Source organism: Toxoplasma gondii, chromosome IV (genome assembly GCF_000006565.2).
Source record: "Toxoplasma gondii ME49 chromosome IV, whole genome shotgun sequence".
NCBI lineage: Eukaryota > Apicomplexa > Conoidasida > Eucoccidiorida > Sarcocystidae > Toxoplasma > Toxoplasma gondii.
Window position 1 is genome coordinate 718,575 of NC_031471.1, and position 26,086 is coordinate 744,660.

The following is a 26,086-nucleotide window of genomic DNA, read 5'->3' on the forward strand; positions in this document are numbered from 1 at the left end:
ATCACAAGGAAGTCAACAGAACTAGAACGCGACTGATACCAGCAACCGCAGGTCCTCGAAGGAACCAGTCTGGCGCCTCGGCACGCAGAACGTTCAACTAGGCAGCTGGAATGTACCGCGTAATGACTGGCGCTAGGGGTTGTTAGTCATGATCGCGGAGATCGTTCCTTGCCCGCAGCTCTTCACATCGATTTTGTGTCGGTAAAATTCCAGTGGTCTTCGACACCTCAGCTGCTCCAGTCACGCAGAAGGAGAAATCTTCGCACTTCGAGCACCTTAGGAGTTTGCTCAAACATGTGTGGACCTTCGCTATCGCACTGTCCTGCAGACAGTTCTCTCACGTCATCAAAAATTCTATCCTCTTGCTAATAGGAACAACACTGGGAGCAGAAATGTACAAACGGCTTCTAGTTTGATGGAACTAGAACACCCACGTAACTCACTGCCAGACAATTGGTTCGCAACGCCACTTCATATCGTACCTGATTGGTATTTTCTAGCATATCGTGAGGTCACCCAGTTCCAAGTAGCGGCTACATTCTAAAAACGTTCAGGTTATCCACAAATAAAAGGCGCAAAGTTGCAAGACGCGTCGGGACTTTCTAGGTCCAGATTCTAATAGTTCACTGTAGAGGTATGGTGTATATAACCTGGGCCCTCAACACGAGGTCGGTCAACAGTAATCCGAACGGTGCATTCCGTATGGATGTACATCAGCAGGGGGACTACCAGACTGAAGTTCACAATGTAATTCTCGCCCGCAAATGGCAGTTTCTGGAAAATACGCTTGATACCCGTAGACTCGATGCGATAGACAGACTTCTCATGAAGGATGCAACGCCCGAAAAAACAATGTGCTGTCTATAATTCTCACAAAACTGCTTTACTCTTATCCCTTCGGCAGGGAAACAGAGAATAATCACGTTCTCCTCTGTTTTGAAGTCGGACCGCGGCATTGAGAAGCGCTGCACATCGAGTGAAGAAACTGTTTCTAGATCTGTTTTCATTTGTGTGTCGCCTGTATTCCTGTTTCCATCCGCTATTTAAGGCTTCTGTGAGACTTATGATTCTGCAATTGTTCTTCGCAACAAAGTGTTGTTGAAGTGAGCATTGGCGTTGTTGCCTTACGACGCATTCATCGTGCAAACAGGATATACGCATTCCTCACGATGGCTTGGGATCTGCTATTTGCTCTGGACGGTCCGCTTGATGGGTCCGGCAACTGGAGCAGAGAACCATTTTTCACCAACGGATCGTGCCGACTCGGCATTTTCCCACGGCCCCGGTTGAAAGTGTGAACGGCCGTCTTTGCGAGGCATTTCTCTGGGGAACGTGTTTCTGGGAGGCAAGGAAAAGCTTTGTGGGCACTCTAGCTTGGACGAATGGACAGGAAACGTCAAGTATCGACTCCGCTTGACTGTCAAAACAGGATGACCGCCGACCTTCCCTCTTAGAAAGGTGCTGACCAGACAGAGGAGCTACAAAGCAGCAAGAACAAATCGGCGACTGTGCTTTGCGTTTCTGGGCGATGCAAGCTCGCGCGCCGCATCTTTGCGGACATGGCTTCGAGGTTTTAGGTGAGAAAACTTGGCTTCATTTGCGATGTTTTTTTGCCTTCTCAAAATCGACAGTGAGGGACTCGAGGCCCGACACCACTTTGCTGGGGAAGGAGGCGTCGAACCGTTTTGTCTCAAAAGCTGAGACTTCACACGGAGGCGACTTGCGCCGAACATAGACCTTGGCCTCCGTTCCTTGCCACCGGCTGCATTTGTGGCACTCTACAGATATGCAGAAATGTATACATCTCACGTTTACATCTCTACAGACATACACCTACGCTCAGACGTCTGGAGATCAGCGTCTACAAACATACACCAGTCATCTTGTGCGTCTTCGTACCCTTCACGCAAGAGACACGCACACTCAGACACACAGAGTGAAAAAAAGGGAAACAAAGGCACAGCCCAAATGGTTGACAAGACAACCCTCGTGGAAAGGCGGAAAACGGCGTGGAAAAACCTGGTCAAAACACCCACAGCGAGATGCAAAGAACTGCGAGGAAAAGCCGTAACGAAATACAAACGCACGAGACGGAGGGAGAGAAAGACCGATTTGCGGACGGGAAAAGTGGAGAGGGCAGAAAACACACAACGGATAACTCAACCAAAGCTGGGAGTCTATGCAGATGTCCCATCGCCGAGAAGCAGACATGCTTGCTGAAGAGCAGCCAGACGATATTGGAGCTTGTCGTATCCCATTTCGACAGCGAACTCCTGTACGCTTTCGATGAACTCTCTGAAAGGAAAAAAGCGTTTGCACGAACGGAAACAAACACCACACACGTTCACTTCGATGCAAGCATGCTTAACAAATACATACGAGTGCTGCATCGTCCCTACATTTTGCCCACTCGTCCTAAATGCCTGTCCACGTACAAACACGTATATATATATATATATATGTATATGTATATAAATACATACTGATGTATACTTGCGTGCACAAGCCTAAGTCTGTCTCACTCTCAGCATATTTGGATCTGCTTGTTTTTAGCAAAATGCCTTTCCTCTAGTTCTGTATCTTGTGCCTAGAGCATGTAGCACTCCATTCGTCAGAAAAGAAGAGCCTCACAACGAGAGATGACACACCTCCACCTCCTGGGAGATGTACCTCACACGGTTCCAGGACTGGGCATCGTGAGCACATTGAGTTTCCCTATGTTTCCGCATGTGACGTGCATATGTCGACCTTTCAAGGAGATTGTCGCCTGTGTGCTGTCCGAATCTTTTTCGCTTTTAAAGAAAACACGAAACGACAGAAAGACTCACTCCCAGTCCTCTTCCTTCAGTCTTGCCCTCAGAGGCTTCCCGCAGCTGCACAAGCATCAGAGTCAACCGGAGACACAGGAGGCAGAAACATCTTATCCGCCGTTGAAAGCGATTCCTTCCAAAAGCCGTGATTGCCAGTTTTTTTGTCATAAACATGTCCACGGAACACCATCAACGATCAAACATATCAAATGCACAACGTAAAAGACTAAGCTGTGCCACGGTGACACTTCCACTGGATCTTCAGACGGCAAATACACGAACAAACGCCGACAGAGAGAGAGGAAGAAACACAACCCACACCAGAGACATGCACATCTGCGCATGCAGTTCGCACAGATCTAAGAAACAAGTCAAGATTTTGTCCAAATTTTCGCGCGCATGCGGCTCTTACCGGCACTTGCTTCTACGGTACAGGGCATTCACAGCGTTGCACGATGAGCAGGGATGATCTTGTGCCTGATGACAAACGAAACCGGAAGAAGAGCTTGTCTCTCCATTCGTCCAAAACAACGTTCTCTCCGAAGCACTGCCCACAGATCTACATCTACATGTATCTATACAATGTAGAAGCATGCAAATGAGGATCCGTCAAAAAAACGTTGACTCGCGTTATCTGCAACTCCTGGGACACACACGGGGCGACGCCCTCGAAAACGAAGAGCATCTTGAACACAAACAGCTCTAGGTTCCGACAGTGAAAACAACATACGCAGCTGCCGATACTCGCTAGATCGACCGTATACATATTGCTGAGCTCGCGCCAACCTCCACACATACGAATATATATCTATATATCTATATATATGTACAGACATGTATATGCATATATATATATATATGCATATGTGTGTATATTGGTGTGCGCTTGTTGTTTGTTGGGCTCTTGGTTCTTCCCTGGTGAGCTTCGATTTCACATTTCCTGAATGCACGACGCCGTTGTTTTCGTTCCTGCACTTGAGGATCCGGAGATTTCTTTTCTCTTCTGTCGGGGTCTGTCTCAACGTTTCTCACTTACCGCGTAGGCGTAGTATTTCTCACCGACGGCCCGGTAGAGATGCGCCTCGATGAGCGCATCTGGAAAGGCTTCTCCACATCTGGGACAGTTGCTGAGGCAGAGCATGCAGAGACTCGGGAGATCCTCGCGATTTTCTTCTCTAACGAGGAGAAATGCCAGCAGAGACCACAGGTCGAAGTCCCCCAAAAACGCGACAGTCACGCGCGCGTAGAGAGACATGTCTGGGAATCGTGTTTCAGTGGCAACGAGAGAGGAAGAACGAGGCAACAAAGACGCGTACATTGGCGCTGATGAACACCGTCTCTCGAGGAAGGCTGCCATGAAGAACGGGTGTGGAGATTCGATTTTGCCGGGGATCCATTCTCTTCGAGAGTCTTACGAAACCAAAAGCAGCACAGAGACGGAGAAGTGAGAGAACCACCGACTCTGCGCGTTTCTGTGAGAGGAAGCGAGCGTTGAAAACGAGAGCTGTTCGAGGTTGAATTGACCCTCTCCTCACCAGGTCTTGAAGTCGACGAGTTCGCCATTTTCAAGAGCTTCTTGTTCTTCCCGGATGCAGAGAAGAAGGTCGACGTCGTCGACAGTCCGGCAGGCGCCACACTCGACATCCCGGAGAGAAAGAGACTTGAGCGGACTTCGCCAGGAGATGTGCAAGAATTCACTCTCGCCAGTCAAGGCAAACAACTCATGGCGTCTCTCCTGAAAAAGGGAGAAGAAAAGAAGCAACGCGATGAACCCAGGAGAGACCAGGGAGAGAAACAAGATGGCAGAGACACGGAGGAGGAAAGGAAAGAGAAGGCAGAGAGAGAGAGGAAGAAAAAACGCAGAGAGAAGAAGAGGAGAACGAAAAAGAGGAAGAGACTAGAAGAGAAAGAGAGAACAAGGGGAAGGGAAAGACAACAGCAAAGAGAGGACGAGACAGGGCAGAGAACACACCAGCACCGGGAAAGAGACGGCGGGAGAGTGACGGCCTCTGCACAGGTTGTCCTCCGCGCTATATCGCGTGAGTACTTGACAGGCTTTTCTTTCTCGCCACCTGAACAGACAACCTCCCCCCGCGCGAAGGCGAGACCCCCTGGCGTTCTAGAAGAGACACCCAAAATCCTCAAATCTTAAGGAGGAAACCTTACATCAAAGGCTTCAGCCCAGCTGTCGACCGTGAAGTCGATTGCGCGATCCACGGCGAGGAGACGCACGAGAATCTTGACAGCTTCGAGACGCCAGTTGCCTCCTGTGTGGCGGAGGCGGCTACCTAGACGGTCGGGAAAGTCCAGTTGCCTGTTGAGAAGAAAACCAGGGACGGTGCGTCTGGGAGACTCAGCGAAAAACAGAGCAGACAGCCGCAGACGCAAAGAAGCGAAACGCAGAGGCGAGACACCCAGAGAGCGCGAGAGAAGAAGAGACGGAGACACAGGTGAAAGAGGAAAATCAGAAAGAGGGAGGACACAAGAGGCGAGGGAAGAGACGACCAAGATGAGAACAGACAGAATGCGAGAAGAGAGAATGCGAGAAGAGAGAATGCGAGAAGAGAGATAAGAAGCCACTTACTTGAAAGCGAGGTCTCCGTCCGCTGCGTCGGGAGTGTCTCCGTAGTCTGTGGGGACAGAAGATGGCAATGAGAGAGGAGAAACAGCGAGTCCTGGAAGCGGAGAAAGAGACGACAGGCTCGATGCCATTTTTGGAAATCCCGTCTCGGACAGAGAACAAGGCAACGCACTGGCGCTCATTTTGCAATCCCCCAGCCTGAATGTTCAGACAAAAGCTTGGCAGTTCGAGTAGGTAGCATGCACCGGGTCTCCTTGAGATCGTTGACAGTCTGATATCTCCGTGTTTTCTGCGGCACCGTGGCGAATGACGCACTCTATCTTCTATCTCTAACTCGTATCCTCCACCTGTTAAAGTATGTCAGAAGCGGCAAAGCAGCTGTGTTTGAGGGGCAGAGGCATGCGTTATTTTTTAGATTTGGACGACCTCTTTGCGATCTGTTTCTGCAGTTTGCGGAAGCATTTCGGATGGTGAGTCACATGACCCTCTCTCTCTGAGGAACTCCGACAGTTCGCCACCGTGCGAGGCCTTACGACGAAGGAGAAACCTGGGGTCCTCCAAGCAGAGGAGAACATGGGAGAAGAGCGAGAGTTCATGGCCGTTCTCCAACGCCTGTCTAAGGAGTTGGAGTTTCTTGGTTTTCCGTGGCTGAATCGTGCGTTCGTCTTCTCCGGATTTCGAACCCGCCCTTTCCTCGACTTCCTCCCCGTCGCCTTCGCCAGTGAACGAAACATCCTGAGGGTCAAACCAAAGGGCAGAAACGCTTCGGCGAATCGCCTGCTTCGTCTCCTCCGTGGACATGGCCAGGAGTGCCTGCGGCCAGTGGCTTTCACTTGAGTCCACTGGGTCGGGATTCAGATTTTTGTCGTCTTCGGCCTCGAAAACGTCCTTGAAAAAGTTCTGCAGGGGCGCCAGCACAATGCGGTCCATCAGAGCCGACAGAAAACGTCTCAAAGGTCCCGGAAGGCAGCACAGAAAAACCAAATGGTCTTCGACGAAGGCGGCGGGACTCGCCACGATGCTCGCGGCTTCGTCCGCAGATTCTCCGTCTTCGTCGTCACTCTCCATCACCTGCTCTTCTGCCTCTCGGTCGGACCTCTCGCTGCCACTGTCGCCGTCACCCAGCGCGTCGCTCGAGTTCGAACTCCGTCGCGAGGAGGGCCGTGTGAAGAGTTCGTCGATCTCTGCGCGCCAGGCCGCCTTCCGCCCAGCGTTGCCCGCGCCTCCTCTGCGGGGCTGCGCTTCTTCTCGACCGTCGAAGATTTCTTTGTATCCAATCCAGGAGGAGGCGTCGAGCTGAACGACCGCGACGAAGGCAGAGGAGACAGTAACGGGTAGCGCATCGAACAGAGTGTTGCTGTGCAGATGGCAAATAATCGACTTCAGATGCTTCTCGCCCTCGCTGAGCAAGACGTGAGGAGTTGCGACCAGCAGCCGACGCGGATTCGCAAAGACCACCGACAAGTTGCGACGCTCCGACAACTCGGACAGAAACAACGAAAAGTAGACGGTGCAGTATCGCAGGACCTGAGCAAAGAAGAGCACAGACCAGGCACAAGTGAAGCGAAAACGCTGGGGAGAAAGGCGGCGTTGTGCGGGCGCAGAGACCTCGCGGCAGCAGAGCCAAGAGAAGCAGGTGGACGCACGGACGCGAAAAGGAAAACGACACAAGGAAGACACCGTGGGGAAGAAGCCGTAGACAGTCGAGAATGGGGGAATCCACAGAGCGACCGACTGGGTCGACCTTCGTTTCTGCCTTTCAGTAAACAGAGGAGGAACGTCCAGCGCATAAAAGACCCCGAGGGAAGCGAAAGAGTTCATCCCTTCTTCATCAGTGATTCCTGGTGGCATGCGGTTCGATCCGCAGTTCCAGGCGATCGGAACCAGCGATGTCCATTTGCTTACACAAGTCTAGCTGTGTGGGTGCCTTTGTTTTTTCGCTGACGACTCAGTGATATCCCCCAGGTCAGACCTGTCCTGCTTGTCTCAACTGAGGCTTTAGGAGTCTTCGGCGCCCACCGGCCGAGTCCATGCAGTTGCGCGAAAAACGCGGAACCTCGTACCTTTTGATGGAGCGCAGGGTCGAAGAGAAGTGACTCTGGACTGCAGACCCAGGAGTAGAAGAAGTTGGGGAGAGCGACGAGGTGTCTAACGACCGAAGGGTACGTGACTCGACCGCGCAACGAGGAAAGATCCCTGTACAGCTTTTCCAGGCTGCGCCCTAGCGTCTGAGAAAGGACATTACAGAAAAGGGTGGAAGCAATCCTCGTCGTTTCACCGGTGACACTCAGGGACGCACCTTCACCGTTTTCCAAGTCCACATCTTTGATGCGTTTTCTGTTCGTCCTGTCGAGAGGAACGAAAATCCGGTCAAGCGGCAGTCTTCCTGTGCAGCAGCAAGACTGACATTCACACTTTTTCTGCCAGAACACCGAGAGTGTGGAAAAAGGAACCAGCTGAGAAAAAAGACGCCGCGCGCTTTGCCTGTATCTACACACACACACAGCACCGGTTTACCTCTCGCACACGCTGTAGGGTATTTTCTGAACCGTTTTCTCCACGAAAACTCGCGCTGTCCCGATTCTCTCTCCGGCCTCTCTCTTACGCGGAACGCTGCGGGGTGGAACTGCGTGGTGGAGTGGAAGTCTGCGAGACTCTCATCGGGACCGTCGGCGTCGTAGTCTTTCTCATCTTCTTCTTCGCTCTGCTTCGCCTGCCGCCCGCCCTGCCTTCGTGATTCTGAAGCAGCAACGCCAGGGCCGTCCACGGGTTCTTCCTTCTTCAGCAAAGTTTCTCTCCGAGCGACGTTCAAGGAATGGCTCTCTCTGTTCAGCCAGTCAGACGCCGTGGTGAACTCTGGATCGATTTTTTCACAGAGTCGGACGCTGTTGAAGATGAGCTGAAACGAGAGAGCGAAACAGAGACAAGCCTTCCCCGTTGTCGTGGGCATTCTTGGTCGGTGGTACACATCATTACGTAGTTCGACGGCAGGACGCAAGGCATGAGACCGGAAGCCGCAGAAATGCTGGAAGTTTTGAAGCTTTGCGGCGAGGTTTTTCAGCACAACTGGGCCTTTCCCAGCAAGTTTCGTTTCCACAACACCCCTGCGATCTCGCGTGGACCTTCCCTCGAACAGAGAGCTTGGAGTCGAGCCACGAAGTCTCCAAGAGACGGAAAACGGGGAATCAAAAAACACAAAACACAGGGTCCTCGGACAGGCTGAACGACGAGGGCAGAGCATCACTCGCCAGCTGCGGTGTCGCACTTCTCCATGGAGAAATTCAGCGAAAAAGACGATGCATTTCTTGTTTCTCCGATTCAAGAGTGAGAACAGACTGCCGCAAAACACAAAAATTTCTCTATTCGCGTTCGTCGTCACAGTCATCATCGGTGCATGTCCTCAGTCTTCACTGTTCAATACTCGTGTACGTTGTTTCCGATACGTTTGACGCCATCTCCCTCTAAGAGTCTCAAAGACATGGAATCAACCGTTCTCAGGGCGGGAGTGAAAGTGACGCGTCACGCAACTGAAGGGAGAAGAACGGCTTCGCTGATATTCTGGGTCTGTGCATCCACAGCCGTGTGTTTCACAGCTCCACCTGCTGCGCCTCAGAAAAAGCAGACAGGACAGCGTCGAGAGGAGTTTCAGCGAACGACTGAACCTGTAGAAGACGCGAAACGAACTTGCGCAAACCAGGCGTCGCCGTTCAATCGACTCCACCATTTGGCCAGTCTCACCGAGTCGTTGAGCAGAAGTTCAAAGCAGACGTTTCGATAGATTCCAGGCTCGACAATGGGCGCGATGCTCGAGGCGAGGTCGTAGTCTGCGTGGTTCAGAGCACTGAGGTGAGCACTGCCTAGGTCGACATCTCTCTCGACCTTCAGACCGGCGCCGAAGTCTTTCGCTCGCGCGTCTCCGGAGCCGGCGCTCGGAGAGGCGTCCAGCGAAGCCTGGGGAACTGCATGCAACAAATCCGGCCGACCTCCCCACAGAACGCCCTTTCGCTCTCGAAGCAGTTGCGCAAAGTGGAGGTCGAAGAGAAGGCGGCTGTGCGACGCACAGACAGGCTGTCCAGGAGAAGCAGAGGCCGAGGAGAGGAGCAGCGGAGACGCAGGCGACGAACGGCGAGGGGAGGCCAAGCTCAGCAGCGTCCCCAGCGGAAAGGAGAAGAGACGAGAGACCCAGAGGGACTCTTCGAAGACGCGGTGCTGCCAGAATAGGAGCCCCAGAGACTCCCGCAAACAGTTCCTGCAGGCAAGGGAACATGAGGGACAAGGGGGAAGTGGGGAAGCTGGGAGAAATGAGGAAGCATCCAGACAGCAAAACGCGATGTGGAGAGAACCGAGCACATGAACTTCGACAACGAAACACCAGTCGCTAAGGGTGAACTCTAGAGAGATCCTCGCGATATAGGAAAAAAACGAAAAAAAAGTTCTGAATCCTAGAAACTCAGGACCACTGGGTCTCATGCAAAGTGTGCGGCCTCAAACCTGACATCTCTTTTCGTCTACGGAAGTCGTGAATCGCAGAACAGCCGTCCTTCCAAATGCTGCCTACGCGCCTCCCCCCAAACCATACACCCTGCCCCGGGCAAGAAGCGAGAGAAGAAGGGAACGGGGGGAGAGAGCAGAGAGAAGCAGAGAGAGACAAGCGACCTCAAGGACCTCCTCTTACTCTGCAAAGTGGCTTCGTTTGATTCGGCTCAATCTGCGGTCGAGGTTCGGACAGGCGACGACGGGGACGGTGTCTGCGCCTCTTCCAGAGGGCGCGAGGCGGTGAGCGGGCGATGCCCAGCTTCCGAGGCCGTCGACAGGAAGAGTCGAGCACAGATAGACAATTGCCTTGGACGAAGGCGAAGAACGTCTTCTCTGTCTCTCTCGAACGTGAGTCTCGACGTCGCGCAACACAGCTTGAACGGCGCGTTGTGGGGACGACGACGAGAGGCGGAGAACCGGAGGCTTCGCGCTCTGAAAGACTGCCGAGAAGGCTTCCAGGTCTCTCTCGTCGATCGCCTCGATACCCTCGATCTCTTCGTCCGCCTCCTCTTGACTCTCTGCATGCAAAAGCCTCTGCGAGAACTCGTCGTCCAGCAAGGTGCGAGCCTCTGCCTCTGGACGCTCCATCTCGCCTTCAGCGTCCGCCGCCTGAGTCGCCCCCCCGTCTCCTGTGTCTCCTCTGTCTCCGCGCGCGCGGTTCCGGCGAACGCCTCTCCAGAGGGAGGCGAGGAACTGCTCTTTGACCTCCTGGGCGTCGACGCGAGCGACGTTGCCTTCGTGCAGGGCGCCTCCGAAGAAGAAAACCGTTGCCTCTCGCGGTTCGTAGATCGCCGCGAAGATCCTGTCCGAGGACGCATCTGGAGCCGACGGGACCCGGTGGTGGAAGATGTGAACGAAGAGAGGCGAGACGGACGGCAGGTACGCAGAGGAAGATTGCGCAGAAGAGGAGAAGGACGACCGCGAGGAAGCCGAAAAGCGAGAAAGGAAAGAAGAGCGAAAGCAACCGTCTGTGCCGCGAAGGGCTGCATCATGGAAAAGAGCAACAGGAAGACCTCCATTTGAATTTGTTAGTCACAAAAAGAGCAGAGACCGGTGGAACTCCCAGTAACCAGGTGTGGGGTGGCTCGGCGCTGACAGACAGACTCAAGGGGAAGCGACAGAACGATGCCTGGACGTCCATGAAGGCACCCGAGCAACGAAGAACCGGGCTCCCAAGACAAAACAACGACTCTTTAAGAATCCAGTGTTGCATCTGCGTAGCTGTCGGTGTGAAGCTGCGTGAGTCGTTCAACGATCTTCTTCCCTCTCTCCCCCTCGTCCAGCGGCTTTCTTCGCTGCCCTGTAGAGCGTCTCTTCTTCCTGAATTCGTCCGCGTTCTCAGTTCGCGCTTCTCACCGTCATCGAGGTTCGTCGACCCGATGATCATGGTGTTCCCAACCTTCGAGAGGAACTGGAAGTCGAGGGGAATCTGGGGCAGATTGTACACGCGCGCAGAGAAAAAAGAGTCGCCAACGCCTTTCCACTAAGAAGAGTGAGTCGCGACAACGGTGTGTTCGTCCCCTTAGGCCTCTTCGCGTCTTGAGCGAGTTCCGCCCTCCCTCTCTCGTTTCCCCACACACGCTGTCTCCGTTTCGGCATTCTTGTTCTCTCCTCCACTTGCATATGTTACACCGCAGAGACACCTTGTCCTTTCCTCTCTTTGCTGATGTCTCCAAGCACGGCCCCAGAGTCCAAGAAAGAACGTCCACGGCTCACAGTTCGCTCCGTTCGCTCTTCTCTCTCCCTGTCTCCCTCCCTGTCTCTCTCCCTGTCTCTCTCCATGTCTCTCTCCCTGTCTCTCTGGCCCTCGCGGGATTTCTCAGTCTTTCCCTGTCTCTCCTCCTGGTTTCTCTCTGTTCCGCGCCAGTTCGCTCTCGAAGTATTTGCCTCACTTCAGTCTCGTAGATTGCTGCCGTTTCGCTGTAGAACAGCGAAGGCAATTTGTTTTTTTCTCTTTGAAAGAGACTCTCAGGCATGGACATTTCCACGAGCTCGTGCTGACGGACGCCTCGCGGGAGCGCGTACACGCCTCGGAGAGGCTTCAAGGAAATGTCTGCGTCGGGAGAGAGAATGTTTCTGTCTTGCAGAAGTTCGCCGATCTCCCGCTTCGTGTTCAGAAACACCTGTCTGTACACCTGGACTGGGACTGTGTAGAAACCTCGCGAGGCGTCCGTCGCCACCCGGCAAAAAAAGAGACCTGGGTCCTGCAAAGAGTCGACACCGCAGCAACCGGTGAGAAGAAAGAGAGAAGAGGAGACCGACTTCTGCGGTCGCTTTCCACCGGAAAAAAGACAATGGGAGACCTCGCGTCTACGTCTACGCCGATGCAAACGCCTCTTCATGGCCCCGAACACCTGGGCAGCGGAATCAGTTCCATGTTTGAAAAGGCGTCGTTTGCCTCTTGGGTGGAGTTACAGTCAGAGCAGCATTTCGACAGCAAAGAGAGCAAAACCTTCGAAAGTGAAGCAAGAGTCGAAGGATGCCATATCTGTAAAACAGAAGACTTCTTCATCATATCTCTTACATCTCTTCCGATTCGAAATCCGCTTTCTGGAAAGAACCACTGGCGAACAAGCACCCTCCTTGCATACACGGACGCTCAGCTGACGAACACTGCCAATCGGTTCGCGCAGGACTTGAAATTCTGTCTGTTCTTCGCACATCGATTTACCGTTGCGACAGAGTGACACTGGCGATGAGTACACACAGTCCATTTACATCTGCCGAGAGCTGCAGCCGATTCCTTTACCTGTGTGAGTCTGGTGATCAGGAATCGGATTCTATAGGTTTAAAAATGACGCATTCCAGTACCGACACTGCATTTAGAAGTGAGTAAATGAATCTGCGGTGGCACTGTCTTCCCCTGACGGATCAACGATTGAAATGCTGGAAACCGGCGGACAGTCCGGGGAGACCCAGATAGCACGAAAAACTGCAGAGAAACGAAAGTCTCGGCAGCGTTCTGCTCGGAACTCGAGAACTTCTCAGTGTGACGCAGAACCTATTCGCCTACCCTTGAGTCCACAAAAAAGTCCAGCAGGTGCCATGGCTGCGTGAGGAGAAGAGCAACGTCGTGGAGAGAAAGACCCCAGTGTTTCATCAGTTTCGCAGCTCCTGGATTTCTCGTCAGAATTGCGGGAGTCAGGCCTGCCGGAAGACGCTGGACGGCGCTCAAGGCGCGCGCTCGAGACTGGCGAAGGCGCTGGAAAAATGAGGCAGAACGTAAGAAAAAGACAAAGCGAAAAAAAGTCGACTCAGACGGCGGGGGGAGGGAACATGCAGAGACAAATTAACGAGAAGGAGAGAGAAACAAGTGACGAACGAGGGAACCAGACAAGCGCACAGTCGCTGAATTGGAGAAACGGCGAGAATGTGCTACACAACGGAGAGAGGTCTACATTTAGAAACAAATGCATACCAATATAGAGGTATACACACCTTCGCGTACAGCAGTGCGTTTGAGCATTTGCATGTGAACAGCGCCGAACAAAGCTCGGCTGCTGTTTCTTTCTCATTCTGTCTCAACTCGTAGAGTTCAGAGCCATTCGGACAGTGTCTGCTCTCTCTCACTCTCATGTGTGTACCTCGCGTTGTTGTTTCCATTTTTGTTTTTGTGCAGCGACCCATGCGACGATGTCGTGTTTCCACATGCGTTTTTCTTCTTGTTTCTGCTCCATTTGGCGTTCGCGTTCTTCTCGCCGAGCCTGGAGGCCTTTTTGTTCTTCCGGGAGTTGTGACGCCCTCGTCTCGAGGCGGCTCCCCTGCATGCAGTTCACCTCTGGGATGTTCTCCACGTCCACCGCGGCCTCTCCGTCTGCAAACAAGTCTCCGGACTCCGCTCGTTCCTGTCTGTCTTCCTTCTGAGTCTCCGTCGTCGCGGGAGCTGCATGTTTCTTCCATTTGAAGAAATGCTCCATCTTGGACTGCAGGGGGTTGTTCGTCGCCTGCTGCTTCTTCAGCCACTCGGGGACCGCGACCTCTGGAATCGGATTTGGGAGGCCTTGTCGCATCGCAGGAATGCACAGGATTTTCTGAAACTGGACGTCCAAGCGCTCGGAGTAGTAGCTCCAGTCGATGAGCTGTCGAATGTCGATCGACGCGAGTGCATGCGTGCTCGCGGACCCCGAGGCGTCTCCCGTGATCTCGCCGCTCGACGAAGAGAAGGAAGCGACGGAGGACGGGGAAATGCCAAGCCACTTGTGATAGTAGAAGGCCTTCGTTTCTGGACTGGAGTGGAAGAGCTGAACAGGCACAGCTCGAGCCGTCTTCTCAACTCCGACAGGACGGTTGACGACGATGTACTGCGTACTCACCGGGGCGTCTGTGAGATACGTTTCGTTCCTGAGAAGCTCTGCGAGACGCTTCCCCGTTGTGATGCTCATGCTCTTGCCGAGGCCCTGAGACACGACCGGCTTCCCGAGAACCTTTTTCGTCACAATCAGCTCCTCCAGGTCTTCGTCGTCCTGCACAGAGACGCCCTGACTGGTCAACAGGTCCCGGTAGCGATAGGCGACGGCGGCGGCCGCGCCGTACGCCTCCTCCTTCGTCTTGCCTTCGATCAGCTTGGGGAAGACTTCTGTTTGAAACAACTTGATGATCTGCAACTCGCCGCGGCGCTTCACCTCGAATCCTTTCAACTCGGAAATGGTGCCGTCCAGCGCAAAGATCACATATCTGTTCAGGCGAGACGAGACGCAGAACAACGCAGATGAGGACACAGACGCCAGAACTCGAGTGAACGAGCGACACAGACGCGCAGAGGAAACTAAGAAACGTCCAGAGGTCCAGCAGGCGTAGATGAAGCGAGAGACGAAGAGAAAGACAGAAAGGACGGGGAGGGAGAAAAGAAGGAAGAAGAAAGGGAAAGACGAAGAGCGAGAGAGAAGACGAAGACAAAAAAGCAAAGACGAGAAGAAAAAGCACCAGAGACTAAACAGAAAACATTTCGCGTGTCAAGATCGTCGAGCCAGATGCACAGGACAAAATGACTTTTCTTTTATTGGCGCCCCCACCCCCCATTGTCTTCTCTTTCTCGCTTTTCGATGTCTGTTCCTTAGCATCCTCGCCACTTTCATTTGTTGCTGATCGCTTTGTCGGTCGACATGCCATGGACTGATCACTCTGTCTCGTAGCTTGCCGCTTCCCCATGTCCGTCTCGGCGTCTGCTGTCCGTGGGCGCGGTTTCCGCGCTGGTCTTTTTCCTCATTTGCGACCTTCAACACCGGATCTGAACTGCGCTCAAGATGCCGCCGCGTCGCCGTCATCTTGCCATGCTCACTCGTCCGTGCATTTCCGTGTCTCTTTTTCTGAAATAAGAAATTCTTCTTGACGCTGTTCTCTCTTTGCATTTCTGTTTTTGACCCAGTCGCAGAGGCGATGGCTCCGAGTGCGAGGGGTCAGCCCACGGTGGGACTATTCGTTTTCTCTCCCTTCTATTGACTTCCATGTTGCGTTGTTTTTTCCTCTCCGCTGTGCCGGTTTTCGTCTCTGAGTTCCTCCCCTTCTCTGTCGAATCCTCGTCAAGTTGTCCATCAGTCCATTCTCCTTCATTTCTCCCCTCTCTACCTTTTCTTCAGGAGGTCGTCGCTCTTCTCGCTGGCTGGGAGAAACATGGCTCGCCACGGGCCGTCAAGTTCGAAGTAGACTTCGTTGCGCGTTTGTCGCTTGAACGTTCGACTGTCTTCGTCGAAGTCGAGGTACTGGTCGTTCGTGTATCGCCGGTGGACGTCCTGATTCAAAATCGTCGTCGGGAACTCGAATCGAAACTCCTTGCCGGTCTTGTCAAGAAACATGTATTTCTGAGGAAACTTTTGAGGCAGCATGCACCAAATGCCGTCTGTGTCGAGCTCCATCGTCACGCCCAAGCCGTCAATCATGTTCCTGACAAACACGATCGAAAAAACGCAAATTCGTCTCCAGAACTACGGACTTAGGAAATCCCCTCTCGACGCCGCTTTCCAGGCCTTCTGGGCGTCCACCAATGTACCTCTCTGTGTTTGATTCTTCCGCCGCGTTCCTCTCCCTCCGTCTCGTTTTTCGCGGTTATTCTTCCTCACATCCCTCCTCGTGCTTGCGCCGTTGGACTTCTCTTCGTTTGCTGTTTCCATTCTCCCATACTGTCTTGTGATCCGTCCTTCCCGCTGTGAGTCGCCGTCTTTTGCGTTTCCCCTCACGGTTTTGCGTCTCAAAAAAACATCTTCGAGGAGGCAATCGCTCCACCTTCCAGCGAAAGTTCCTCTTCTGCTGCCTGTTCATCTGCAGCTTCGCTCTTGGAACCTCACGCAGACTTCGCCTCCCCATGCCCGCGTCTGTCTGCACTCGTTTCGCTTTAAAGTCTTCCAGAAAACCTACTTTGCGCCTTGAATGATGTCTGCCCCGGCCTTCGTCACCACCGCACCCATCTGCATCGAGTACCACCGGGCTGCGTCGCGCTTCACATATCCATAAAAGGAGTTTAAGATGCATTTGTGCGCCAGCTGAAGCGAATCGTTCAGGAGAATGACATCCTGCAAAAACAAGGAACCATCAAAAGGAAAAAAAGTGCAAGAACTGCTGCAAAACGGTCTCCAAAGAAAAGAGAAGACGAGAGGCAAACACGGAACTCGAATCACCTGGTGACAAGACAGCGAACGAAGAAGACCATCTCGTCTTCAGCGTCGTTTTCGAGGTGATCGCTCTTCCTCTTTTTGGACTGGCGAGAACGTGACGAGGAGGGCGCAGAACGTCTGGAACGTTCTAGAGTCTCGGAATGCGAAAGCACTGTAGGCCGAGCGCTGCGCGGCGAGACGAGATCGATGTCGGACTGATCCGAGACGAGAGAGAGGAGCCAAGAAGTCACCACAAACGCGAGAAGAGAGCCGAGAAAGAAAGAGAGCAGAAAGCGACGCGTGGTTGCACTCACATCGGCATCTTTTTTTTCTTGAAAGCTTCCTCCTTCTTTCTCCAGTTTCTCCCTGAGTCGCTCCGCAGCCTTCAGACGCCTCTTGAAAATGTATCGCCGGTCGCGGAACGCTCGCACGGTGTCCACGTAGAAGGGATTCTCGCGTTGACAGACAATAGCCTCTTGGTCGACTTCCTGACGCAGCAATGCGAAACGAAAAGTGGATGGAAGGAAGCCTGAGGAACGCGAGAGGATCTGGAGGATGTTGAAGAAACGGAGAGCTGTCGAGACACGGCGCGACGGGATCGTCAGAAGCAGAGCGCGTCCGCGAGCACTGCTTCGCGCAACTCTTTGTCGCCGTCGGACGTCTGACAGAAGACGCAGCGTTGTTACGAGAAAAAGCACAAAAAACCTCTGAAACACCTTGGCGCGTCACGTACCTTTTGGACTTTCGTTTTCTTGTACGCCTTGAGGGAGAAATCCTTGACGACTTTGATGAGTTCCATATGTTTCTGCTTTTCCGTCAACTCGGTCCAGGTCTTTCTGCTGGCGCGCGCAGCCTCGGTTTCTTCCGAGCGCGCGAAGCCGCCCCTGCCGCGCTTCTTCTTCGCGCCTTCTTCATCCCATTCTTCTTCGCTCTCTGTGTCTTCGTCCTCGCGCGCCTCCTCCTTAGGACTTTGCTGCTTCTCTCTCCGGTCGCTCGACGCGACGTCGAACAGCTTCATTTGGAGCTTCTGCTGAAGCGGGAGAATATGTCCCTTCTCAGCCGGAGACACTTCCAGCTTCCTCCGCCATGTCATTCGCCGCTGGCACTGAGGCGCTGACGACAGCAGAAGACAAAAAAAAGAGTGAACATGCGCTGCACCGGTTGCAACTGAAGCGATACGAGTGACGTCGAGAAGAACCAGTCCTCCCCGAAAAAGAGAGAGCGAAGAACAAACGGACAGACAAAGAGGGGAAAGGGGATGAGACAGAGGGAGAACAAGCAAGACTGATAGAGGTACATAGGCATACATGCATATACACATATATACATATATATATGTGGATAGAGAGAGATTTATAGGAATATATATCAATGTATACAGACCTGGCGAGAGAGAGAAACGAGAGGAGGTCTGAAAAGAGTGGAGGCGGAGAGGACAAACACAAAGTGAAAGAGAGAACAAGGAAGCTAGAGAGGTAGAGGAAAGTAGATAAAAAGAGGCGAAGCAGGCGTAGATGTGTAGAACGGAATAAGTGGTGATGGAGAGGGTGGGAAAGGAGGAAAAATCAGAGAAAGAGAAAGAAAATGTCGAGGTCTAGGAGTCGAGATTTCGGACTGAAGACTTCTTTTTGTGGTACAGAAGACGACAAGAGGCAAACGAAGTGCCTGCGTCTCCACGCCGTCTCGGCGGCCTCTCACCTTCTTTGGAAAATGGACACTGACTGCAGTATTCCTCATCGACCATCGCAGGAGGCTGCAGACGATGCGTGAGGATGATGTTGGGGTACATTGCAGAGACGTCAAGATGATAAATGACGGGGAGACAACGCAAGACGCGAGAGTCTCGCAAACTCGTCAATCGCTCCAAGATGTCCTCTCTGTGCACCTGCCAGTCTGGGAAGTCCTCCGGAGTCAAGGGTGAGGAAGAAGATCCGTTTTCTTGATCCAGCCAAAAGAGAAGAGTCTCGTCCAAAGTGTCGATCAAGAACTGGTACGCGTCGCTGTCCAGCGTGAACGTCTCCTCCAAGTCATTGCGGAATCTAAAACAACAAGGAAGGTCACTCTCGCGCCAGAACATATATAAGTATATATACATATATATAAGTATATATATATATATATATAAGCATATATATATATATATATAAGCATATATATATATAAGCATATATATATATAAGCATATATATATATATATGTATTTGTCTCGATATGCGTTGATGTTCGCGCCTGAGGCTGTATGTCTGTGAGAGAGCTTCCCATGTGCCTATGGATATGCGCAGTTGTGTTTCTCTCTCTGTGTCTCCCCGCTGGTGCGTCGACAGGCCGATTCGGGAAGCTGCGTGAGCAGAGATGGACACAACCTGGTTCGCTGTGGGGTGAGACGTTTCTCTTGAACGTCTTCTCTTTTGTTGGGTTTGGCCTCCAAGCAGGCGGTTTGCGGACGAGAGGCTTTGTCCTCGTTTTCGCGCGTCACCGGTGTCTTACATGCCGCATTTGAGAGACTCAACTCGGCCTCCGACGTAGGAGTCTTCGAGAACGAGATGCATCTTCTTTGACTTTTCGTCTCGCCAGTACTGCAGATAGCGGTGCTGGTGCTTGTTTGGGAACAATACATTCCTCCCCGCAGCCTCGGCCATCAACAGTTGCTCGCACAAGGTGCCACTGCCTTGGCGCAGTACATACTCCGGCTGAGGCACACGAGCAATTGGGGAACAACGGAGGGAAAGGCTCGGCTCCCCATCGGAACATCGCGGAGTCGCGAGACTCGGCCAGAGACGCAGTCCGATTGAGTATCCGTCCAAGAAGACAAACGGTGCACGGCGCAGCGAGAAACGACAACACCGGAGAGCAGCCGACCGAATCAAGCGAACTGAGAGATCAAGAGAAAGAGACAGCGACGGAAGCACACACCACGCATGCGCGAACGTCTTACAGTCATGGGGATGATGGTGCAGAGCGCGAGAATGAAATTATGGATGTACTTCTCGTAGAGGAAAAACGTCGCGACAGCATCCGAAACCGAGTAAACAGCGAGTTCTTGAGGTCGGTTCAGAGCAAGAGGCACCTGGAAAAGACGAAGCCGGGAAAACGAGAGGGCCAAAACGAGTGGAGACGAGTGAGCAGACACTCGTGACAGGTGAGGGTAGCCTCGGCTTCAAAAGGAAAGAGAACCCCCCAACGGTGACGCGAAATCTCTGCTCTTTCCAAAACCACTGAAGAAAAACCGGCGCTCAACGGCTACAGTCACCTCGAATCACACAGACACACTGACGCGCAGACCTAAACTCATCCCACTCAACTGCAGAAGTGTATATTAGGAGATCCCTACACATATGTCTGTCTACAAACATATATATATATATATATATATATATATAAATATATATATATATATATATATAAATATATATATAAATATATGTATATACCCATATAGATGTATGAGTATGACTATGAAGGTACACATGCGTATACGCAAGTGTCCTGATCGGAAGACTGTCTTGTCAGTGTATCTGAAGCGGGAAGCTCTGGAACAGTTGATGCATGTATCGTTGCGACGAGGTCGTTGCTCACCATGTCTTCTGGATCGACTTCGACCGGATTGAATCTGAGTTTTTCTTTGCAGACGAGCTTGAGAGTTCGCGACCCCTGGGGCAGGTAGGAGTCCCGCTCCACCCACTTGAAGCAGTCGATATGAATGAGGGCGCTGTTCCCCTGGAATGAATTGTCGGATGTGAAAGGAGTGATGCCGAAAGAAGAAATGAAGTCCAGGCCATTCAGCTGTGGCAAAAAAGACAGGAACCGCGAGAGAGAAGGCATTTCGAGGTTTCAGAAAATCCTCCCCGCAGTCACCTTTCTCTAAATCCGGTGTTGCGACTTCACTGAGCTTTCCTCCACGCACAGATCGAGACAGACAAGAAAGGCAGGTATCCCCCGACTGACACCAACGAGGGCATCCCTTCGGTCCCCGCGCTCGCAAACATCCAGGCTTGGCTACACACGTTTTACCTTTCTGGAAGTGACAAGCCGTCAGCGGCGGTTCCCTACCGAGCCGGCGCCTCACAAAGAGAGCAACGCCGAGGAAACGAAGGTCTCCCTATGCATCATTGAACGGATGCTCGAACATCGACACCGCCGTCCCCATTCGATCAACGGAAACAAACGAATCTTTATCCCCTTCCCCTTGAAGAACATCCTGTCTGTAGGTACACAGTTACATGCTCTGCACGCTCCTTGATGTGTATGTACACACACCCACACACAAGTCAACCTATGCGTGTCTGTGCGTCTCAGTCTTGTATATAGTTGTCGACAGTCCTGAACAAATATGCGGCTGCGCAGAAGCAGACAGGCCTGTCTGCAGCCTCTGCAAACGCGTCGACGAAGCTGTGGCGGATGGGAGCCTCGTGGAGAAGGGTGTCGAAGTCTAGACAGACCGACAGAAGACGCAGCATGCGGAGAGGAGCCTTAGGAAGGGACTCCAACAGTCGGAGGCTCGAGCGCGTACCTCGCCTCTTTTGTAGACGAACGGAAAATCGAAAGTGTCTCCGTTGTAAGTTGCGAGGATGTGGGGACGGAGCTTGAGGACATGTTGAACGAAGCGCGAGAGCAGCTCTTTCTCGCCTTTTTCGTTGAAGATGATGAAAGGCCCTGCGCCCTCCATTCCTTTCTTCGCGCGGAACTCGAAAGGGTGGATGTCCTCCGAAAGCCACTGGCGATTCACAATCAAGTACCCTTGCCCGTTGAACATGTAGGAAATCAGTATGACGTTGTCGGTGTTGCTGTCCGGGAACTTCAGCGGCTGCTTGCTACACTCGATATCCCATGCCAGCACCCGCAGCGGCGGAGCCGTCGCGCAGTTCGGCAGCGGCGTCAGCTGTGCAGGGAAGACAGAAACGGAGAAAAAGAGAAAAAGAGAAAATCTGCAGAAGGCGCCGGATGCACAGACGCGGAAGAACAGAGCGAAACCAAACTGGAAAAGGAGGAACGCGAAACGGAGACTCTTCTTCGTCGTACGCGTCGTTGGCGGGTGGATCTCCCAGAAGCCTCCCAGCCTTGCCGTCTCTCTCCGGTTCCGTCTACAAATCTTCCCTGTCTCCTCGCTCTCTTTCCGAACCGTGTACATGTCTCTGCGTTGTCCTGCAAACGCATCCCGCCTCTGTCTCCCCATTCTACGTCTCCACCTCGTTTGTTCTTTCTTCTCCGCGGCGCTCCCCCTCGGAGACACCCACCGCGACGGGAGATGCCAACGCGGAACTCGAACGCTGGACGTCGTGCCACAGGCCGCAGCGCAGCTTCAGGTCGATGCAACATCTGAACATGAAACCAGCGCATGCACATGCATTCCACTGCCCACAAGTAACAATGCATAAGCCTTAATAAACGCGTATCAATACCAATGCATTTATATATGCAGATATATATATAGATAGATATAGATATCTATATAGATATCCATACAGATATATATATATATATATATGCTTAGAGATGTACGCTTCGATGTAGCGATTTATGATCGTGAGAAGTTCACAGTTCGTCGGAAACAATGGGTCAAGATGGAAGAAGAAGCAAGTGAACACGCAGCGGCAGAAACACCGGAGAGACAGACAGAAAGAGAATTCGACAGAACAAAGCACGCATCCGCAAAGAGAGACTGAGTGTTGATATATATATATATGTATATATATATGTATTTTTTATATATTTTTATGTTTATGGTTTTTACGGGATCCTTACCGCGTGATGTAGAGCACATCGGCTTCGAAGATGTCTTCAATGAGTGCGGTAACGTCTTCGCCTTGTTGTTTTTTTCTGCGACTTTTGCTGTCTTCTTGTCTGCCTCCTCTCGGCATGTCTCGGCCGTCGCGACCTTCGTCTGCTTGGCAGGAGTTGCTGAAGGCAATATCGGCGAAATTGATGTCGTCGGGGGCGGCGAAGCGAGCGTGACTGTAAGAAGCAAATGCGCCGTCCTTAGCTTTCGTCTTTTCTGCGAAACTCGCGAGGCGCTCTTCCTCGCGTTGTCGGGCGCGCCTTTCTTGATTCCGGCGAACTGAACGAGGAAATCCGAGAAAAAAAGAGGACAGACGGCTTTCAACGACGCGCGGAAGCCGCATGGACGCGGTTCGTGCTCATCATCAGCGAATGAGGTGAGCAAGCACAGCAGCTGCGGAGAAAAAATCTCGGATAGCGGTGGAAAGAAAGAAGCTAAAGAGCAGAGAGAGAAGCAACCGGGGCAGGGGAAGAGCGCAGATGGCGAGAAGAAGGAAAGGGAAGAAGATAGAAGAAAGATGGAGACGAGAAATGGCAAAACTGAGAGACATTCTGGCCGGCGCTGTTATCGCCGTTTTCGTTCCTCGCTGCTCAGTGAGAGCTTGTTCTTCGTTGCTATCGAACGCGTACCGATTTTTCTCAGTTCGTCTCTCGCATCCACGAGCTGCTTCACATTCGCGAACGAAATTTGCACAAATTCGCGCAGAGAAGAATTCGTCCCCTCATCAGGCGCTGGGCCGCCGGGGAGGAGCGTACGGAGGTGCAGAGGGTCGGAGAGATCTTCCCGGAAAGTCTTTTCAAAGCGAACCTGCAGAAGGCGGACGCAGCAGTCCAAAAATCCAGAAGGAAAGACGCAAGACAAGATGAAGCAAGACGCGAAGAACACACAGAAGAAGAGAAAGAAGAACAGACAGAAGAACAGACAAGCAATACGGAGAAGACGCAGACGACCGACGTGTAGAAAGCAGCGAGAACAAGAAAATAGACGCGTCTCGTCGACTTGGACCAAGAGAGAAGAATGGACGAAGGCAGATGCTGCGACTGCAGCTGAAACGTGGAGGCTGTCTGAAGCTGCTCGCATCATCCGAGGCAAAAAGGAGTCGACGCGTTTTTCGACGAGAGTTGGCCAGAGACGGAGCTTGAGAAGACTTTTTTGAAGACACAGTTTCAAGCGAGGCCTGCATGCGCGTTGGACGTACATCCGCGTCGCCGAGAAGATCCATGAGAGCCTCCTTCAATTGCTCGAAGTAGGAAGCTCTCGTGCGACGAAGCGAAATGTAGAAGTACGGCCGATAAAGGAGAGACGTTCTCCACGACGCCCCAGTCTCGGAGACAAAGTAGAGATGGAGACCTGAGAAGAGCGCCACAACAGGTCCCGACGAACGAGAAGTCGTTCTAATATCCCTCGATTCAGTCTGGAAGAACCAACATGGGCATCAAAAACGCGCAGCAGGGCAAGAACGGGTGAACATCTTCTGTGATGCGCAACACAGGCGAGATACACTTCCCCGTCAACTGGGCACCCCTGTCGAACGCCTCGCTTGTCTCCAGCGGCCAAGAAGGCCAGCGTTTTCCACGAGCCAGATACGCTCTGAAGCAATATCTCTCCCCATGTGCTCGCGAGGAAAGCAGAAAAACGGAGCTCGAGAAACGAAGACACCCGAGGAAACGTCTCCTTTCCTTCGCACCACCCTGACAGTTGGGGTCAAGCGATGCGAAAAGTCAAGGAGCTGTCTGCGACCAGAAAATCTCTTCTTCCCGACAACGAACGCGACCTGTCGATTCCTGCAACCACAGCGGCTGCGGGCGGGATGGACTCCTGGTCACAGTTTGGAGGCCGCTGTCCGAGAGACACCGCTTTCGACTCGTCTGCTCTCGAGCGTCTCCCCAGTCGTTTTACCTGACACAGTCTCCTTCTTGTCCTCGCTTGTCGCTACCTCAGCTTGCATCTGCACCATGTTGTACAAGTATCCGCGTTTTGTCCCCACTCCGCTCCACACGGAGACTCGCAACTCGCGCTCCAGCCACGACGGCCCAGGGACGACTCCGAGACGACCAGCATAACTTTTCGGCCGCGCTTTCCCTCCACCAGTATGGCCGCCTGAAAACGGACCTTCCTCTCGCATCTTCTTCGCGGGTGACGATGGAGCAGAAGAAGAAGCAGAGAAAGGAGAGGAAGAAGAAGAGGAAGAGTTAGAGGACGAGGAAGAAGACGAGAAAGAAGACGAGGAAGAAGAAGAGTTAGAAGAGGAAGAAGAGTTAGAAGAAGAGGAAGAAGACGAGGACGAGGCCATTTCGGGGTGGTGTCTGTTTCTTCGTGAGGTGTTGGACGTTTTTGGAGAGGGAGAAGAGAGGTCGATGAAAGGATCGGAGGTAACGCTTGTTCTGAATTGTCTCTTCTCCTTTCTGTTGCCTTCGCTCCAATCCATTTCTTCGATGTCTCCTCCTCCGCCGACGACTTCGTCGCCGTCGATCCAGAGCACATCTCCATCTCCGTCTTCGTTCTCTCTCCCAGGTCCCGGAGACGCAGGAGAGGAACGCGTCAGCGAGGAACTAGAAGAAAGAAGAGAGCGTTTGGGAGCAGTCCCGCAGGCCTCTGAGGAGCCTCGCGAGGCGGCGGGACACAGTGGCATCTTGCGGAGTTGGCCTGAGGAGTGCACAGGAAGGCGAGACGGGGATACGTTTGGGAGCGTCAGAGGGAGAGACTGAAGACGGTAGCGAGCCTGAACAGACGACGTCTTCTCCGCGCGGCTCTTCCGGACTCACGCAGGCGCACCTGGCAACCCAGAGCAAGGAGACGAGAGGAGACGCAGAGTTCCGTTCAATGCGTGGAGAGAAAGAACGACGGAGAGAGAAGAGAGAAAAGACAGAGAAGACAGAGAAGACAGAGAAGACAGAGAAGACATGAGGGAAGCGGGGAGGGCGGAGGCCGAGGGAGATGGGAGACGAGAGCGGAGAGAAAAACGACGGCTGAAAAGGATCGGCGGAAAGGCAGGAAGAAGAAGAGAAACAAGGGAGGAAAAGGAAGAAGGAGAGAGCGGAGAAGGAGAGAGCGGACTGGGTGTGTGTCTCCTCGTTGCTCCTCCAGGGAGAGGGAAGACGCGAGAAAAGAAGAACTCGTCGACTTGGTGCTTCGTCCAAGAATATCTTTCCCTGGACACAGGAAACAGATGCGTCTTCGGTGTCGGATAAGACTTGTTTCTTTCGAGAAAAAAGAATTCTCTCCAGTCTTCCACCGCGCGTCCACTGGATGGCGAGTAGGGAAGACACACCGGCGCCGGCCGCGAGGCAGGAACCCCCCTCGAGGAAGATGAAACCTTTTCAAGGCATTTTTTTCCTTCCTTTCCGCGCTTTTTTGGATGCGTTTTTTTCTCACGATGAAGGAAGTGGAAACCGAGGAGAAAGGCGAACATGAAGAAAAAAGAAAACGGAACTCCGCTTCTCTAGCGCATGAGAGGAGCAAAGAGGGGGGCACCACCACAGAAAAACGAACCGCTCAGCGAAAGTCGCACGAGCTGAAGACACAACTTTCGTTCTCTCAATCCCTCTCCTGGAATCTCTCTCCCTTCCTCACCCTCCTGCAATCCTTCGCCTTCTTCCTCACGCCTTTACCTTCTCGCCTTCACCTTCTCGCCTTTTCCTTCTCGCCTTTTCCCTCTCGCCTTTTCCCTCTCGCCTTGTTCCTCTCTCTTGTTCTTGGACTGGTTGTCGTACTGGTTCTGGTTCTCTCCTGTCTCTCTCGCGCGCTTTACAGGAAAAGGCTTTCCAGTCTCCTCTCTCTGTCTTGCCACTGCTTC

The 26,086-nt window shown here is 52.7% G+C and overlaps 1 protein-coding gene across 1 annotated transcript; it reads right to left on the reverse strand.

Moving 5' to 3' along the window:
* Window positions 1-1,632: 1,632 nt before the first annotated feature.
* On the reverse strand, window positions 1,633-26,057 carry TGME49_319860 (DNA polymerase family B protein). The gene is made up of 30 exons (XM_018782969.1): window positions 24,190-26,057; window positions 23,489-23,640; window positions 22,920-23,097; window positions 22,257-22,569; window positions 21,749-21,830; window positions 21,025-21,393; window positions 20,091-20,297; window positions 19,450-19,581; window positions 19,002-19,204; window positions 18,213-18,553; window positions 17,248-17,627; window positions 16,829-17,002; window positions 16,279-16,433; window positions 15,493-15,807; window positions 13,512-14,601; window positions 12,941-13,129; window positions 11,820-12,131; window positions 11,284-11,356; window positions 10,067-10,910; window positions 9,130-9,640; window positions 7,997-8,290; window positions 7,455-7,619; window positions 5,925-6,918; window positions 5,395-5,440; window positions 4,977-5,124; window positions 4,346-4,545; window positions 3,847-3,937; window positions 3,223-3,287; window positions 2,829-2,873; window positions 1,633-2,295 (listed from the first exon to the last, which is right to left on the reverse strand). The coding sequence occupies exons 1-30, from the start codon at window positions 24,920-24,922 to the stop codon at window positions 2,178-2,180; spliced, it is 8,919 nt and encodes a 2,972-aa protein (XP_018638042.1). The 5' UTR covers window positions 24,923-26,057; the 3' UTR covers window positions 1,633-2,177.
* Between the last annotated feature and the right edge of the window lie 29 nt (window positions 26,058-26,086).

Bases quoted from the DNA above. Each gene is read 5' to 3' on its own strand.
- TGME49_319860 (XM_018782969.1), bottom strand. From the start codon at position 24,922: ATGCCACTGTGTCCCGCCGCCTCGCGAGGCTCCTCAGAGGCCTGCGGG. The intron at 14,602-15,492 runs GTAGAGAGGGGA...TCGCCTGAACAG, and splicing joins GACGACCTCCTGAAGAAAAG to ATATGTGATCTTTGCGCTGG. The intron at 2,874-3,222 runs GTAAGAGCCGCA...ATGCTTGTGCAG, and splicing joins TACCGTAGAAGCAAGTGCCG to CTGCGGGAAGCCTCTGAGGG.